Source organism: Capricornis sumatraensis, chromosome 6, assembly GCF_032405125.1.
Source record: "Capricornis sumatraensis isolate serow.1 chromosome 6, serow.2, whole genome shotgun sequence".
NCBI classification, from domain to species: domain Eukaryota; kingdom Metazoa; phylum Chordata; class Mammalia; order Artiodactyla; family Bovidae; genus Capricornis; species Capricornis sumatraensis.
Window position 1 is genome coordinate 49,393,556 of NC_091074.1, and position 18,517 is coordinate 49,412,072.

The following is an 18,517-nucleotide window of genomic DNA, read 5'->3' on the forward strand; positions in this document are numbered from 1 at the left end:
CTCTCACAACCATACATAACTACTGGAAAACCCGTAGCTTTGACTAGATGGACCTTTGTTGGCAAAGTAATGTCTCTGCTTTTTAATATGCTGTCTAGGTTGGTCATAGCTTTTCTTCCAAGGAGTAAGCGTCTTTTAATTTCATGGCTGCAGTCGTGTTTCCATTGTTTCCCCATCTGTTGGCCCTGAAGTGATGGGACTGGATGCCACGATCTTAGTTTTCTGAATGTTGAATTTTAAGCCAGCTTTTTCCACACTCCTCTTTCACTTTCATGAAGAGGTATGTTTAGTACAGTGTTCCTCAAACTTGAATGTACATTATGTTTGGAGCATTGATTAAATGCATTTCTGGACCCCACCCTCAAGCCTTTTGATTGAGTGTGGAGAATGACCTAAGATTTGTATTTCTTGTAAGCACCTGGTGATTCTGATAATGCTGATCCAGAATTACACTTTGAGAAAACCTATGTTTTAATGATTATATGAACTAAATATAAACTGAAAATGTTCGTAGTACTCAGAATAGTCTGCAAAAGGCAGAATTGAAATATTAAATTCGAAAATATAAATTTGGCCTTAAATCCTGTCACCTAATCCTAGCCTAGCAGATTCCTGAAGGGTGATTGTAATCCCTAGAGCTTATACAGTTGATATCTTAAAATTAATTTTAAAAAATTAATTTTATATTCATGCACCAGTAACGCCAGTCTCAAAGAATCCTGGTGAGGGTGGAGGGATGTGGGCTTTACAGAATAATCAGTGGAGAAGGCAGTGGCACCCCACTCCAGTACTCTTGCCTGGAGAATCCCATGGACAGAGGAGCCTGGTAGGCTGCAGTCCATGGGGTCGCTAAGAATCGGACACGACTGAGTGACTTCACTTTCACTTTTCACTTTCATGCATTGGAGAAGGAAATGGCAACCCACTCCAGTGTTCTTGCCTGGAGAATCCCAGGGACGGCGGAGCCTGGTGCGCTGCCCTCTATGAGGTTGCACAGAGTCAGCCACGACTGAAGCGACTTAGCAGCAGCAGTAATAGAAGCCCAAAACTACAGTGGTTTCAGTTTACCTGGTTAAACCAGATGTTCTCAGAACACATTCAGTTCATGCAAGTACCTTCTGTAGATTTTTTTTTCCTTATCAATATTTCAAAATAGCTTGAGGGAATACAAAATTGCCAAAACTTTAGGTTGAAAGCAAAACAATAAAAAAAAACCTAGATGTCATAAAATTATAACTGAGTAAAAAAAATTTCATACAGTTAAACATTTCCAAGATCTAAGACTTCTTTTCTCTAAATGCTTAATGTATAAGATTAAGATATTATCTTAGCTACTTCTGGTTCAAGAGATGAAAAGCAAAACTGGTTACATGTGTTTTCTGGGCATTTTAAATGTTTTTAAGAGTTAAAAGAACAACCAGTACTGAATCTTTCAGTTAAACTTTTCTTTAATATTGCTATGGAGTAATATATTCACATGTTGATTCCTATATCGGTTGAATGTATAATTTACAGAGTAGTATATTCAGAACTTTAGCTTCAGTGAGTTGTTTCTGTCTGTATTGCAGAGATTCATGGGCCCAAGAGACACTTGTAGATCCCTAGAGGGGAAATTACTAGAAGGGAATAACTGTTCACGCAGAGCATTCAAAGTTTGGGGGCCACAATCTACAGTGAAAATACCTTTACACTGTGGCCTTTTACTACTCATACACATACATACATGTATACATTCATGAGTACACACTTGTATGCACACATATAAGACTATTATATACATAATATACATTCATATACAGAGGACTGAAGCCAAAGTTATGCATACTGTGTGCCAGGATATTTGAGTATTTTTCTACTCTATTTGATTTCTTTAATGTTTAAAAAATGCTGGTCAGTGTAGTTGATTTCATAACCTACTAATGAGTTACACCTTACTTTCTGAAAAGTGCTGCTTTGGAAAAACTGAAGAAGAGTTCAAAGCATCAGCAACACATATGAGCAGCCAGGATGCAGTTTTCATTCTTTTTTAAAAAAAATTTTTTTGTTTTTAATTGGAGGATGATTACTTTACAATACCGTGTTGGTTTCTGCCATACATCAACATGAATCAGCCACAGGTATACATATGTCCCCTCCCTCTTGAACTCCCACCCACCTCCCATCCCATCTCACCCCTCTAGGTTGTCACAGAGCACTGAATTTGAGCTCCATTCTTTTTATTTGTTTTTCATTATTGTTGTTTTGCATTTCTAACACATGTTCAGATGATTCTAACAAGTGTCTAGGACCACACTTGGAAAACACCTGTGTTGTGATTATATAGACTAAATGCAGGGTGAAAGGGTTTTTTCCTTGGTGCTCTTGGTTTGAAATACTTACTGTGAAACTCCCCCTCCATCCAATACACACTAACACACCAGGAGGTGATCATTTCTAACAGGTATAAGGGCAGTTGTCACATGGCTCATGTCAGTGATCATGGGTACTTTTTCTAAACAAGCCACCAAGTAGAAATGTTTGTATCTTGCTGTGCTGTGCTTAGTCGCTCAATCACGTACGACTCTTTGCAACTCCATGGACGGTAGCCCACCAGGCTCCTCTGTCCATGGGGATTCTCCAGGCAAGAATACTGGTGTAGATTGCCATGCCCTCCTCCAGGGGATCTTCCCAACTCAGGGATCGAGCCCAAATATGCAATCCCACATTGCAGGCAGATTATTTACCTTCTGAGCCACAAAGGAAGCCCAAGAATACTGGAGTGAGTACCTTATCCCTTTCTCCAGGGCTCTTCCTGACCCAGGAATCAAACCAGGATACCCTGCATTACAGGTGGATTCTTTACCAGCTGAGCTACCAGGGAACCTATTTGTATCTTACTTAATCTCAAATTCAAACAAAATGTCAAGTCAATAGTTCAGGAGAAAAATTATCCCAAAGGAAATTTCCAGTCTTAAGTTTATTCTCTTCATTGGGTTTCTCTAACGAATTTACTTCTCTTTTACAAGGAAACAAAAATGATGTTTCTCCAAAAAATGTTAACTTGTGAGGTTAACAAAATAACCTATATTAATAAGAAAATGTAATCATTACATAACTATTTTATGACAAGTAAAGCTATCATTCAAAACTTTTTGTTGCTTTGTAAGTTGATCACTTTGAAATCATTTTCAAGCATTGCTTATTAATCATATTCAAGCCCTTTCTGTTAGAAAATGAATCTTGTTAATAGCAAATCATTTAACAAATTTTAATCTTACAAGCCACTCCTCAGAAGATATTTTATTAAAAACAGTGATATTTCCACTTGATTAATGTTCATGTTGTATTTGTATAAAATGGAAATTATGTTGAATGTAGAGTGATAAATCTTGGATTCCAGTCTTCAGGTGTATAAATACCTATATAATTCCAGAGACACTCAATTTTCTGATTTGTGAAAAGGAGATAATATTGCTTGCCTTTGCTGTTTCACAAAGTTGTGAAGATCAAATGAGATTTAATCTAAAAAGGCTTTGTAAATCATAAAACATTGTGGTATTATTTCTGTTTTTAAATTGCTTTAAATTGTTCTAGAAGGGAAATCATTTCTACCATGAGACCAATTTTAATTGTAGTGGTAGTTGAATATATCCATCTTGACCTTTAGTCTTCAAAAAAGATTAAAAAACCATTTCAGAGTCACTAGAATATGCCTTGACCTATAGACAATGAGTAAGTTGATATAATTATTCTTTTTCCTTCTGTTAATGGCATGTAGTTGAATGGTCGATATTTACATTAAGACAAAGTTCTGACTGTCCATATATATGATATTCTATTTGGGCCATGGAATAGGTGCCCATAATATATATATAAATCACATGTAAAGGGGAGCTTCTTTCTGGCCCTCTGCAACTCCTGCAAAAAGATTCAGCATCTCTCAGTTTGAGGTCAGCTTTCCTGTTTGTTTTCACTGAAGGTGATTGACATTCCCCAGCATTGATGTATCCTGATGTTTGAAATAAGATTAGCTCTAAAACAACTGTTTCCAGAATTACTTAAATAACTCTCTCTCTTAGAAGTAATGGTGATGACAAAATTAATATCAACAATAAATAAACGACTCAATACCTCTCCAAGTTTCTGTGTATTTGAACCTGAGATTTACCTTTATGACAGCATCAACTGCCCCTAAATGAAGCCTGTGCTCCAGCCAGTTTTGACTACTTGTACCTGAAGTATGTGTGAGCGGCATCAATTTTACTGACGATGTTGTGGAGGAAAGAGCTGAGGGTAACGGGTCACACATGCAGAGTCCCTCAGAGCCCCTCTGCAACACCTGTCCTCCCCATTCTGCCCATCATCTGCCAATGAACGTTCCCTTCCGCTCTGCCCAGGTCCCAGTCTCCTCAAATCTCTCAACCCTCCAGCAGAGCACTTAAAGCCTGATGATAGCTCTGCAAAACAAGACGCCATCCTGTGATAAGGATTCTCCTGCATGAAAAGGCAACAGGGAACCATAAATACCAATTATAAATAATGATGGGAATTATAAATAATAGGGAAAATGCTTTTTTCTTGTTACGTTTTTCTCTTTACAAGTATTTGCTGCTTTAGTAAAAGTACAATATTGATCTCTTCTTTGAGCTCAGGAAAAGAGAATACAAACACTGTATTTACTGGACCTCAGACAGCATTTGACCTCTCTCCTGTGCTCTCTCGCCCTTTTTTCTTAAGGGCTTGGTGTGACTTTTCTACGTCCTTATCATGACACTGACTCTCGAGTGAATATCTCACTAGCCTCAAGTTACCCTGGGTGCTTGGAGACTCTCCACCTGTCCTTTGATCCTAACAAGGCAATGTTAGCATTTCAGTGATTGGAAAAGTCTGCAGCCTGATATTCAGGTCGCATTCTTAGTATGGAGAACCTTTTGCCCAAATGAAGGAAGCCCTGGTATTCTGTCTTTTGAGAATTCAGTGTTTGGTTGTGGGAACCAAGTCATACCTGTATTTACTTTAATTCTCCAGTTCCTAACTGGTGACACAAGCCCAGACATTGTTTTGTCATAGCAACTGGTGTTACCTTCCTCTCTTTCTTCACCCAAATTAAGCTTCACTCAGAGCAAAGCTCATGGGTGTCCCTGCTAATGAAGTCTGGGTTTCCCTGTAAAATATTCGCAGCAAATGCTCAAACCAGATCTTTAGCATTATGCTTCATAGTGCTTTGTCATGCAGCATACTGCAAAGCCCTCTTCTGTCTTCCTGCTAGTGTGTGGTCAGGAAGAAACCTGGACTGTGCATTTAGGAAGCTCTCCACATTTCCTGAATTCTGACTCTTCAGACTTTGCAGGCATTCTGTTGGGGTAGCATCTGAGGTTGGTCATCCCACACTTGTAACTCCTTTGGCTGGAAAACTTTTCATTGATCTCTGTCTTTTTTCTGACCAAGAGGCTGGTCAGTCTTCTAATATTTCAATGATGTGTCTCAACACAGTGTGAAATCCTCTTTTCCAGTTTCTGAAAATGTTTCTGCAGTAGCACTGGAGCAAGGGTTTCTCTCTCTGACTGATAACCACCCTCAGAGGAGATTCCCATTCTCATAGGAATCCTGTTTAACCTGGTGAATCTGAAAGGTTTTAATTCACCCCAAGTATTAATATATTACTAAGTATCTTTTTTTTAATCTTCCAGAAAAAACTTATTTTTCTAAGAATTCGTGTGCCCATTGTGGCTGGAATGTATATCAGTTTCTTACCTGCTCTTTCACATAGGGAGTTTTAAGTCTCACCCACTCCAGTAATCACACTTAACGCTCTATAAGCCTGGCTTTCCAGGCCGAACATCTCATCTCAAATAGAGCATCCCACCATTTGATCTAAGAGCAGTTGCCGTAGCTTCTTATCTGATTATGAGGCAATAGTACAGGATCACCATGTCCAAAGCAACACATATCCTAGCATTAGATAATCGTGGAGAGGACGTGTGCACTCAGTCCTAGGATGGTTAAGAGACGCAACTGGGCTAGAATATACCTTAGTTCTGAGAATTTATTTCTGCAAAAAAAGGAAGGAAAACAAGCTAAGCTATAGTCCAAAGCTCAATTAGTTTAGGGAAGAAATGGAAAATGTTCATTTATTGCACTCAATTTTTAATTGTCAAAAACAACAAATCCTTTAGTCATTAAGAAATGGAAATTGCTGTTAACAAGCAAATCTGAATCTGGATCTCTCCCACATTATTGCTCTGCTGTTAGATTTTTGGTGATTTTTACCTTTCACCTAAACCTCTAAAATCACAGGAAACAGATTATTTTATTTTTAAATAGACTAAAAGCTAATTTCAAATTTTCCACATTCAAACTTTAAAAAAAATGTAGGCATTTTAGCAAATTAGAGTTTTGAGCAAATTTTTCCTAGAAGAGATTTACAGTCACTTGAGGATGGGACTCTTCAGCTATCTTTTGATACATGTTTTCTCTCTGAAAGTAGGAATACTTATTGATACCCTTTTAAGAGATGTAATACTGAGATTCTTTAGTTTTACAATTTAACATTTAGTAAATTTAGTAGAATTTACATTACTCTTTTTGGCTTGTACAGTATCATTTTCATCAGTTTATTTTCAAGTATAATGATGAAATACATTAACATTCCATCTGGCAAAGAGTATTTCAGAAGCCAGTTTACTTAAGTGTGTGATCTAAAAAAATTTAGCTAATAAATTGTGCTCTATCACCTTATGAATTATTTTAATACATATTTAAGAGTACTTTTGTATCATTTCTAACCTAACATCCTTCTCTGTATTACATTTTATTAACTCTGAGAAAGAAGAACCAGTAACTTGGGGAAATAACATAAAATTAAAGCTACCAATTCCTGAGGAAACTAAATTTAATATTGGCATAATTGAGACTGAACATTCTATCTATAAAGTATTCTACCATAAAGCAAGTGGACACTTGGTGGGAAAAACAAGACTTTGTTCTGCTATGGATTTTGTCATCCTTTTTTTTTTTTTTTTGGATAGGAGTAGGCAGTATGTTAAAATTTCAAGGCATTGTTAATTTCCATAGATAGTATAAAATATAACTTATCTATGTTTTAAAGCATGAAATATTTTTCTTAACTGCTTATATGAGTATTGATTTGATCAGGTAGCAAAAATAAAAATAATAATTTCTTTCTTATATAGTGTGATTTTTAAATTTAACTTTAGCTAATGTTAATAAAATCCAGTAAGCAAATACAGGGTGTTTGGAACCTGATCTTACAGTAAATGCTATAGTGCTAGGAGCTCAGAGATAGTTATCTTTAAATATGAAGGGATCAACAGCACATCTCATTTATTATTGGCACCTCCTACTTAATTAAGGTGTTACGATTACTCATCATATGCTGAGATTACACAGAATAAAATTCTTTCTGTGGTTGTCCCTTTTCTTTGTTGGCTCTGAATTATTTTCTCTTCTACATTCCATGTCTGCTATCATTTCTGATATCTCTGCCTCACCACCACATCTTAAAATATGATATAGGATCCATGCTTATGTCTAAATGTGTCCATACTAATGATGCTCCACTTCCAAGTTTTAATACAGGGTTTAGAGAGAAATGGTTAGGTTTAGTAACTTTTGAACATTAATAAAGGTATCTTTGCACATTTGCATTAAAATACTAATGTATGTAAAATACAAAATCTGTACTCTTTTCCTTTTGTGACAGAATAGGGCAAATGTTAAGTACTTTTTAGGTGGGAGACTAGAGAGAGAGTGGTTACTATCTGACGTCTTGAACTATGAAAGTCAAGAATGTTTTAACTAGCACAGTCCACTGGGGTTCCTGCTCCTCAGGTCTCCGTTCTGATTATAATTGTGGAATATTCAAGGAGGTTTACTTTTATGATTGAGCTTATTATTAGTGTGCCTGTTTTTATGTTATTCTCTGGGATTGGGGGGAGGAAGGGGAAAATACACATTTAGTGAGAGCTATTCATTAGCCACCATTGAAGGAGAAATTGAACTTTAAAGAGTCTATCAAAAATTCTCTGGTGAGCCTTTTATTACTATCTTGTCTTGAGCCCTTTTTTTAATGACATCTATTATCAGATTGAAATGGCGATTGAGACGCTGCAAAAGTCTGACGGTCTGTCCACTCACAGAAGCTCTCTTCTCAACAGCCATGTAAGTTGCCTCTTCTTCATGTAAACTAATCTCTTGCTTGTTCTGCATGTGTTGCTTGCTTCTAAATGCTTGTTTTATTTATTTACTTATTTATTTTGCTTCTTAACCTTCCTTTCTCAGCTGCTTATGATCTCTATATCACTTAATGGCATTTTTGCACAGTGGACTAGCTAAAAATAGAGCCCACAATATACTACTTCATTAGGGTTTTGTACTGTTTTGGTACAGATATAACATTTCCAAGTTAATAACAAGCTGCCATGACTGGTAAAAAGTGGCTGATGATTTAAATTTTGCTAGTGTGGTATTTGTTTATAATGTTATGAAGCAAATGTTTGTAATCTGCATCTTCATGTCTGAGATAGAGAAATGGTCGTCTCTATTTGTATGACCAGTAATATCCTTTAAGTGGAAAAATATTAATGCCAAACCCAGTGATAAACTGTTTAAAATGATGTATTTAACAGTGGGCAGGAAACAGCTCCCTAGAGGAGCTCAGATCCTAAGACTTAAATAAAAATAAATCTGGGCCAAGAGAAGAAGCTCTAAATAAGCCATAAACTGCTACTAATTGAGATAAAACAGTATTACTGTTGTTACTATTTCTTAAAGCTTTTAACCGTTACCCAGATGCAGCATCACTATAACACTGGTGAGGATAAGAAAGTGATAACCATTTGTGAAACTATAAACATTCTCATTAAATGTTCAAATTTTGGGGAATCAATGAAAATTGATTATGAATTATTTTGTTATCATGATTTCTGAATATATGAGGAACTGTAAATAGACCTAGACTTAAATCTGTCTAGACAGTTCTTCTGCTAAATTAGTATCAGTAACAGTATAATAAGAATTAGAGTTTTCCTTCCCAACTGACAATGTATTCTTAAATTTAGAGATAAGTTATTTTTAACTCTTCCCCATATTTTGTGATGGGACAGTCCAAAATTGGATCCAAATGAAATAAAACATCGTTTTTTTTTTCAATAAACTTTAAAACTTTAGCTTATAGAAAATGTTTTCATTATGCTTTTTAAATATGTGGATTTTCAAACATTTAAATTTTATATTCCAACATAACACAAATACTTCGTTATGTTCTTACATATTTGTTTTTAGATGAAGTAGTTTGTTTTTTTGTTTTCCCAAAGGGAGGTATCATGGCAAATAAAAACAGGTTAATGCCCTTGGAGAATGACTACAATTTTGGTGAAAATTAGAGATTATAAATTCTAAAATAATACATATTTTGGCCCTTTTTTGAAAGTTTAAGGAATATGATTTTCCCCTTTCTGAAAATCTGTATGCAGTATGCCACTCTTTTATATTAATATGTTTCATAGGTATATTCCTGTTGTATTGGCATGAATCTGTGGTTGTGTGTAAAGGCTGATTTACTATGTACTATTAGAATGTTTGTTTTGGGGAGTGGGTGAGGACCACCTGGTGTTTTGTTTTGCAAATGGCAAGTGTTGAAAGTGTTGTTTATTTAGGTCAAAAATGTGCAGAGGTATAAAATAAAATTCCTTAAGTTTCCAGTTACTTTTTTGAACTTTCAAACATCTTAGAATTTGTGCTTTGATATTCAATTCACATGTCATTTTCATTTGAGATATATGTTTTAGTAAAATATGTGATATGCTTAATTTAACTTGAATTAATCAAATTAATTAGTCTTTTTATGAATAATAATGTGGATATAAGAAAATTTTTTCTTGTATGTTTTGATTTGATTTTTAAACTTTTCAGATATTTTAAAATTGTTATTCTCTTATAAAATTCACGAAGCACTAATGTTAACAAATGTGTATATTAAGCTGCATAAACAGCAGAGACATGTTTTTTACTCTGTGGCTTCATATTTTTTATCAAATAGCATGGCAACTCTCCCATACTGACAACTGACAGAGGCATTCCATTATATAGAAAGATGGGCATAAATGTTGCTTATGCAGTGATAATCTTTCTCTAAATATCCTGATTGACTTTTATTACACCTCTGAGGTACAGTTACTTTTACTTGAAAACAACACATTTATAATCAAGTCTTTGGAAATAAAAATGATTCTTTAGATGGATATAAGTAGTGAAGAAGGAGTCAGTGTTTCTGGTGATGGTCAGGTTTTGTTTCTACCTGAACAGAAAAAAAAAGGTCCTCCTGTCTTTCTGTCCTTGGAAAGTTAGTGATGCTCCTAATTTTTGTTAGATTTGTCTAAGGAATAAGCTACTACATGCATTCCAGTTGAAAATCACCTGGTGAGGGTATTTTAAATTCTGTTAAACTAATTGGTGATCTTAAGTTGTATTAAAAACATGTGTGAAGAGTTGTCTTTTTAATTTAAATATGGGTAACAATTTCAATGTTAATAAACTGGGAGTTACCTTTATCCCTTACTATATATGACACGGAAATATTTGAGGTTTGTGGGATTCTTTGAAGTGGACATGAATTCAACTTTATGATGGTAGTTCCCTGACATCAGTTTCTACAAAGGACCGATTTCATTAGGCAAAACTTAGGAGAAATTATCAAGAAGTTGTGTTCCATACTTACTAGTCATGATTTTTGATCTGAAAGTCCATTGTCATTCTATTTTGCAATATGGAATAGAATAGATTTTCTATTTTCTCAGTATATATTTGATTATTTGCAGTAATTCAGGAGTTTCCCCTGTCAGTAGAATCCATCTTGATTCCTTCATTTTTCACCTCTCTTTCTACACATTAGAAGATGGAGTGAGGTATTAAACTTTATATCCCTGTTCAGCATATTCTTAAGAATATTTTGTACTGCTGCTCTGTTTTTATCATCATCATGCTGTTATCATGCAGGTCAAAATACATTTACAATGTGTCTTTTTCATATCCAGCCTCACCAGTGACTGAGTACATTTACATTGAATGCCATGTTCTATTAACATTATTAACATAATGGCACTTATTTCAGTAACAGCTGAATAAATAGTAATAAATAGTAATATTTATTGACAAGTGAAAATTCTAAGACAGTAAAGATTGATATGTTTTGTCCACTGATAACATCCCTGGTGCCTAGAACAGTGCCTGGTACATAGTAGATGCTCACTAAATATTTGCTAAATGATTAAACATAGAAAACAAATAATGGATGGGAAAAGACCTTATCTTACCTTCAGTATGTGTGTGCATTTATTTGGGGACTCATACGTGCATTCTTGGTTATGAAGTGTGCTTTGGTTAGGTGTATGTGTGAGCCTTATTGATAGACAGTGGTCTTTTCCCTGTATACCATTTGAATGAAAGAATATATTGCTGGTCTGTCATTTCCTCATGTGGAGCCTTTAGTTTATTTAAACATTTCTGAGTTTTTTGGCATGTGAAAATGTTATGGGTAAATAATGGGTGGTCTTCCTAAATGGAATGAGAATATCTTAATTCTCTTCATTGCAGATTTAAGTTTATTTTATATTTGTTCTCAGTTATAATTAATATAAATTGGTATTTAATGGTTATACTGTATCCAATTTGGGATACTTTGGATTATAAATTTAAATGCAGAAATGTTCTTAAGTGAATTAATCTCTTAATTTCATGTAACATTCTTCAGCTTGTACATTTTAAAAATTCCCTTTAAAATATATAAATAGCTTTAGGCATTTATTTTATATACCTTTCACAATTTAGCAAATAATTGTTTCATCAATTTTGCATTTTAGCTATTGAGATATATTCAGCTCAAAACAAAATGTTGTTTTATGCTCACTTTCTCTTGACTTGGCTGTGTTGTAAATATAAATTATGATGGAAATAAGACCTGTCAAAATACATATCATCAGTGAACTGAACTTAAAATGAATTCTAATGGATAATAATCCATCTGGGAAAAAATGCCAAATGTTACATTTAGATGTTAATTGGTGAATGCAATATGTATTTTTTTTTTAAATTTGTCAATCAGTATTTCCCTTTGGGAAAAATAGAAACTGTTCATCTTCCTTAATCTACTCTGATTAATATAGATTAAATGCAAAGGTTGAAAGATGCAATTATCTTGGTTTCGACCCTTACATGAATTTGTTAGTTCATTAGTAGAATACTCAGGTTTTAAAGATAAAGGTTAAAAATTCCTATGTATTTCATAGGCTTTCAAAATCATAAATATAAACAAATATTTTTAAGACATTTTATGAATGAGTAAAAGAAATAGCAGTGGTTTATTTCTAAATTAGTAAATGTTAAGTATATTGAATTACTGTCCAAATACATTTTATTAAAGACAAAACCCAAGGAAACAATGTATCTTATAACAGGCATTAACTTCCCTAGGGTAACACATGGAGTAAATGCCTTCAGGTTACATTTAACGGCCCAGTGTCTCTTATAATAAAAATTAGTCCTTTCTTAATACTGTGTTTTAGACTCAAAGATCTGACTTAGTGCTTCATCACTGTGTCAAAACTCAAAGGTTAAATGCTGGCATGTAGAATGTAGATTATACTCCTCAGCTAAATTTCAAAATCATCTATAATAACTTCTAAACCGGTTTCTGCTTACACGGTGAGTTTGTAGGAGCAGTACCCCTGTCTGTACTGCTGTTGGCAGGCTCCCTTGCTGGAGCTGTCATGGCCACAGCAGAGCCACCTCTCATCCTTCAGGGCTTTTACCTCCACTTGACCTCCCTGTGCTCTTCCCACGAGATCTCCAGGCTTCTGGCAAGGAGTGAGTTCCTCTTCCTGCAAACAGGGCACAGGGAACAAAGCCCAGCTTTGCTGCTGTAAAACTTTATATATATCCACTAGAATATCCACCCTTGTGGAATTTTTCAAACCACCAATGATTTTGTGTACATAATATGTGTATAATTATGTATACACGTATGGATGTGTGTGTACATACACAGGCACACAAATACATATTACAAATAAACTCAGATTTTTTAAAACTGGATTAGAAATGAAGAATCTTTAAGAATGTAGAACTATATAATAAAAACAATGTTTGCAAAACAGCCAGTACAAATTGAGTGACTTGCTTAGCCACTTCAGAGGACCACATGGCCAATCCAATAAAAACTTAGTTTTCTCCAGGTTACTCACTGGAGGCTTGAGTAATATTATTTAGGCTTATGAGTATTTTAAGTCAACCTGTGCTGTAATTATCTTACTATTTCGGTGGAAGCTTTTCTTTGATTAAGAATGGCCTGATTAACATTTTTATATGTGCAAACATACCTTTGGACTAAAAGTATTTTATGTTAAACTTTAATTTTGGCACAAGTTTTCACTTTTACGAAAAGCAATTTATGCTAGTACTGTTCAAATATTTTATTATGGCTTTGTTTTTTCAAATTATTTTATAGATTTTAAAAATTTAATTAAAAGACAATTTTCTTGATCATGAGATAGTAATAAACTCTCATTTTTAGATATTTATCTTTACTTTTAAGTAACTAAATATTGCAAGGAGACTAGTAAGCTATTAAGGCAGGTTTTAGAAATTTTAATTTGTATCTGATTAAATAAATTATTTTCATTTACTGTATATCTTATTAAAAGTATTTTACATCAGATCTAATTTTATTATTTGTATACTTTTGGTTATAAAGTTCACATTTAAAAATTATTTTTCCATTTCTGAAAAAGTCTTTAAGCCAACACTTCCTATACAGATATATGTTCTGTTCATTAGCAAAGGGATAAGTATTTGATTTTTTATTGATTTTTATTTTTTGATAAATCATGTCATTTTGGCTTTGACGATATGCATTATTACGTGAGGACACACATATCTGTACATATAGACATATCTGACATTTTTAACTTTGACATTTTACTGGCATTGTGTGTTTCATGCTTGTGGATGGGGGTACTTCATTAGTTCAGTTGCAAAATATTAACTGTTTTTCAAAAAATACTTATAGTTTTTAATACATTTGCCCTTTTGTAGTATTTTCTTTATATTTCTTGATCTCCAGTAATTTAAGTCCTCAGAATATTCCTTTATATATATTCTGTATTTTGATACTCTTTATTTATTTTATATCCTTTATATATTTAGAATACCAATGGAAGGCTCTATCTAGTACATGTACACAAAACAAGAGTCATTACTTTTGTGCAATATGGTTCACTAGAGCTGTCCTAACACTATTAAGTGCAGAGACAATGCTTTCCAATCCTGGTTATCTTACTGAAGCATGTGAATAAAATATGTGAAACAGGTTTAATTTGCCATGTTTTATGTATTGTCTCCATCAGTTGTGCTCATAATCAATGAAGTCTCAAAAATTTAAAAAGGAGTGCTAAAGAGAGGTACTGACCCACTGTTGTAGACAGAATACTAGGCTGAGCTTTAATAACTGAATATCCCAATCAGTTTACCTTGAATATGTCTATGTGAACTTCTATGTGTCATGTAGAATATTCAGGAATCATGTGTGAATGCCTCCAGAAAAGTTGTGTACTAACAGTAAGGTTACAAATGATTCATGTTAAAAGAAATTCTTAATTTTTTGACCATTATAAAAATAAATGCTTATTTTGTATAATCTTTAAAAAAATGTTTAGGGGGTGATTGTATATGTTCAGAGGCGATAGGTATATTTAAATGTATTGAAATGCACATGTGCTTCATAGAGAACTTAAAGGCTTCCTGACCAGAACATTAATTTTTATTTTTTTTTAAAGTACTCTGCTCTGTCCTTTAGGCTTAGTGGCCATATTTTCTAAGCCAACATCAATTTGGGTTTAATGACATAAGTTTTAGTTACATATAAATATCATGTATGACTCTTTGAAATTGAAATGGTTCTGGAATATTGTCTTGGTTAAAGGAAAAAATTTTTTTAAACATTTTAATGGTGTTTTTTTACTAAGATTCTGAAAGTGTAGGTTTGAAGTTTGATTATAAATCTTTATGTAAGGAAAATGGAGAGATGCTTTAGTTTATTTGACTGTCCATATTATCATTTTAGTATGTGTGAATTACTGGAGGACAGGGGTGAGCTCACATTCATTTTTGCATCTGATAGGCGCCTAGCACATTGCCTGGCTAATAGTTGATGCTCAATAAAGGGATTCTTTTACTTCCATAACTTATATTTAACTTGAATTGCATGTAGAATATCAGCTTTTTACCACACTTCATATATATGGCATGGAAATTTGATTTAGGCAAGTAATAAGTGATATATATGCTACTTTTGTAGCAATAATAACTGATATGTGAGTCATTAGGGAAATGTGTTGGAAACTATATCAGGCCCTGAGACAGTTTATGTATGGCCCTAAGAAAGTTATTTATACCTATTTCAATTCCCTTTTTGTAAATAAGGGCTTCCCAGGTGGCACAGTGATAAAGAATCCACCTGCCAATGCAGGAGATGCAAGAGACCTGGGTTTGACAGTCCATGGGGTCGCGAAAGAGTCAGACATGACTGAGCACGCATACATGTTTGTAAATAAATAATGAACAGATTGATGATTTAATTTTACTAACATTGAAACTCGGTAATAAATGCTTAGATTTGATTTTTCTAAAAATTTCTTGCACAGACTGTACTTTAAAGATGATTTTTTAAAAATACACACAGGACAACATAAAACTTTATTTTCTTAATTTATTTTTTAATTGGAGGAAAATTGTTTTACCATGTTGTGTTGGCTTCTGCTGTACAACAACTCAAATCAGCCATAATTATACAGACAGCCCGTCCCTCTTGAGCCTCCCTCCCCTCCCTGAATCCCACCTCTCTAGGTTATCAAAGGGTGCTAGGCTGGGCTCTCTGTGTTCTCTAGAAACTTCTCACCAGATGTATTACACACGATAGTGTATATGTGTAGATGGTGTGTTCTCCATTCCTCTCACTCTTTCCTTCCCTCACTGTGTCTACAGGACCATTCTCTACATCTGCGTCTCCATTCTTTCCCTGCAGATAGACTCATCAATACCATTTTTCTAGATTCCATATGTCTGTGTTAATATACAGTATCTGTTTTCCTCTTTCTGACTTCACTCTGTGTAACAGGCTCTAGGTACATCCACCTCATTAGAACTGACTCAAATTAGTTCATTTTTATGGCTGAGTAATATTACATGTGTATATATATATGTGTGTGTATATATATATACACATATGAAAACTTCTTTATCCATTCATCTATAGAGGGACATCTACGTTGCTTCTGTGTCCTGGCTATTGTAAATAGTGCTGCAGTGAACACTGGGGCACATATGTCTTTTAGAATTGTGGCTTTCTCAGGGTCTATGCCCAGTAGTGGGATTCCTGGGTCATATGGTAGATTTATTCCTAGTTTTTTAAGGAATCTCCATACTGTTCTCCATAATGGCTATATATGTTTACATTCCCAGCATTGATATAAGAGGGTTTTTTCTCCAGATCCTCTCCAGCATTTATTGTTTGTAGATTTTTTTGATTATGGCCATTCTGACTGGTGTGAGGTGATAACCTCATTGTAGTTTTGATTTGCATTTTTCTAATCATTCGTGACGTTGAGCATCTTTTCATGTCTCGTTGGCCACCCATAAAATTTTAAAATATGCACTACAGACTGAGAAAACATTGCTTTACCAACTACCATTGTAGTGTGTTTTCCAAAATTATGAAAAAAACATAGAGAAACTCAAATGATTGTAAAAAAGTGATCCCTTTTCGTTATACATAATTTTTTTTAAATCGGTGTCTAGCGAGTTTCTTTCTGGGGAAGAAAAGACTGAAAATTTTCCTTACTGCTTATAGAATTTGTCCCAGTAGATAATACTGTTATTGTATTATCTTATGTCAGTAAATTAGATAAGTAAATTAGAATTCTATAAAAATGAATAGAGCCTTAATATAAAAATTTATACAAGGCAGCCTGCTGGTTATGTGTTGTAACAAACCAGCACTGAAGACATATTATGCACCGTGATGATGCCACACTTGATAATATATTTATTTCTGTAGCAATTATGAATTATATTTATAAGCAGTTAATGGGATTATTTGAATTCCTTGAAGAGGTTTTTATCTCCAAAATAGGAATCAATACAAGGAGAACTAGTATGTCTGTATAGGTGCTTGAATGTTTGAAGGAATGGACATGGTCTAAGGTCAGTAAATGCTCGTCAGCTATCTAAACTTTCAAGAGTTTTCACATGCAGATTACACAGGCCTCCAAATTGCAACAGATTCCCTGTCATACGGTTTGAGGAAGATCTTCTATGTATTTCTGTGTGTTGTAGTTGCAGTGTCTTAGAGGCATTTTGGTGAATGATTCAGTTTCTCTGTGTTTACCCTGTCTTGTTTACACTAGCTCCAGTGGCTGTTGGACAATTACGAGACAGCAGAAGGAGTGAGCCTTCCCAGAAGCACTCTGTACAACCACTACCTACGACACTGTCAGGAACACAAACTGGATCCAGTCAATGCTGCTTCTTTTGGAAAACTAATAAGGTCAATTTTCATGGGGCTGCGAACCAGGAGATTGGGAACTAGGTTAGTACTAAAAGATAATATCATAAACTAATCTCTCTTTTTTAAACTGTAGTCATTCAGTATATTGTTTGGGCAAAAGTATTTGATTACATAATACATTAAGAAAAAATTTCAAAATTAGCTCAGTTTATGAAAATCCTCAGGAAAAGGAAAGCCATTATTCACTGAAAACTGACAATACAGAATGATGTCTTGTCCTAAACATCCAAGTAGCAAAGCTTTGAGAAAAACTGATTCTCAAATCACATAGAAATGAACAGACCAATGCAGGAGACCCTGGTTTGATCCCTGGGTCGGGAAGATCCACTGGACAAGGGGAATGGCAACTGACTCCAATATTCTTGCCTGGAGAATTCCATAGACAGAGGAGCCTGGTGGGCTATAGTGCATGGGGCTGCAAAGAGTCGCACACAACTGAGCGACTAGCGCTTTGACTTTCACTTTTTAAGCTAGTAATGGAAAATTTATATATGATGCTTTAAAAATCAGTGTATACCACTTTCTTCTCTTTTGGAAAATCAGTGTACTAAAGATGATGAATAAAGTGACATAGTCAGTGGAAAACCATGTATCTCTTGATTTGCAAAATTACATTGAAAGCTCTTTATAAATAACTTTTATTTGCATAGAGTAAGAAATTAAAGCTGAGTTATTCGTGTCACTTTTGGAGGCCAATTAAAAATTATTTGGTGAACTTAGAAGTTTTGAACATTTGAAGTTCTCAGTTAATGACATTGTCCTTTTTAACCTTTTATTAGCCTTTTTAAAACTCTTGATTGTGAAGCCATGCATTTATGGAAGCAAAAATTTAGTATGGTTCCATTACAAGGAAATCAAAAATGTGAGGAAGACTCTTAGAGTTTCTCTGTTTCCTTCTTT

At 34.3% G+C, this 18,517-nt stretch overlaps 1 protein-coding gene across 2 annotated transcripts in view; it reads left to right on the forward strand.

Annotated features, from left to right (window-relative positions):
- Positions 1–18,517, forward strand: part of RFX3 (regulatory factor X3) — a 188,534-nt gene that overhangs the window by 95,670 nt on the left and 74,347 nt on the right. For both annotated transcript variants that reach the window (XM_068974262.1, XM_068974263.1), the window contains exons 4-5: positions 8,086–8,160; positions 17,457–17,638. In XM_068974262.1, the coding sequence (XP_068830363.1) occupies positions 8,086–8,160; positions 17,457–17,638 (257 nt within the window). The remainder of the gene's footprint in view (positions 1–8,085; positions 8,161–17,456; positions 17,639–18,517) is intronic.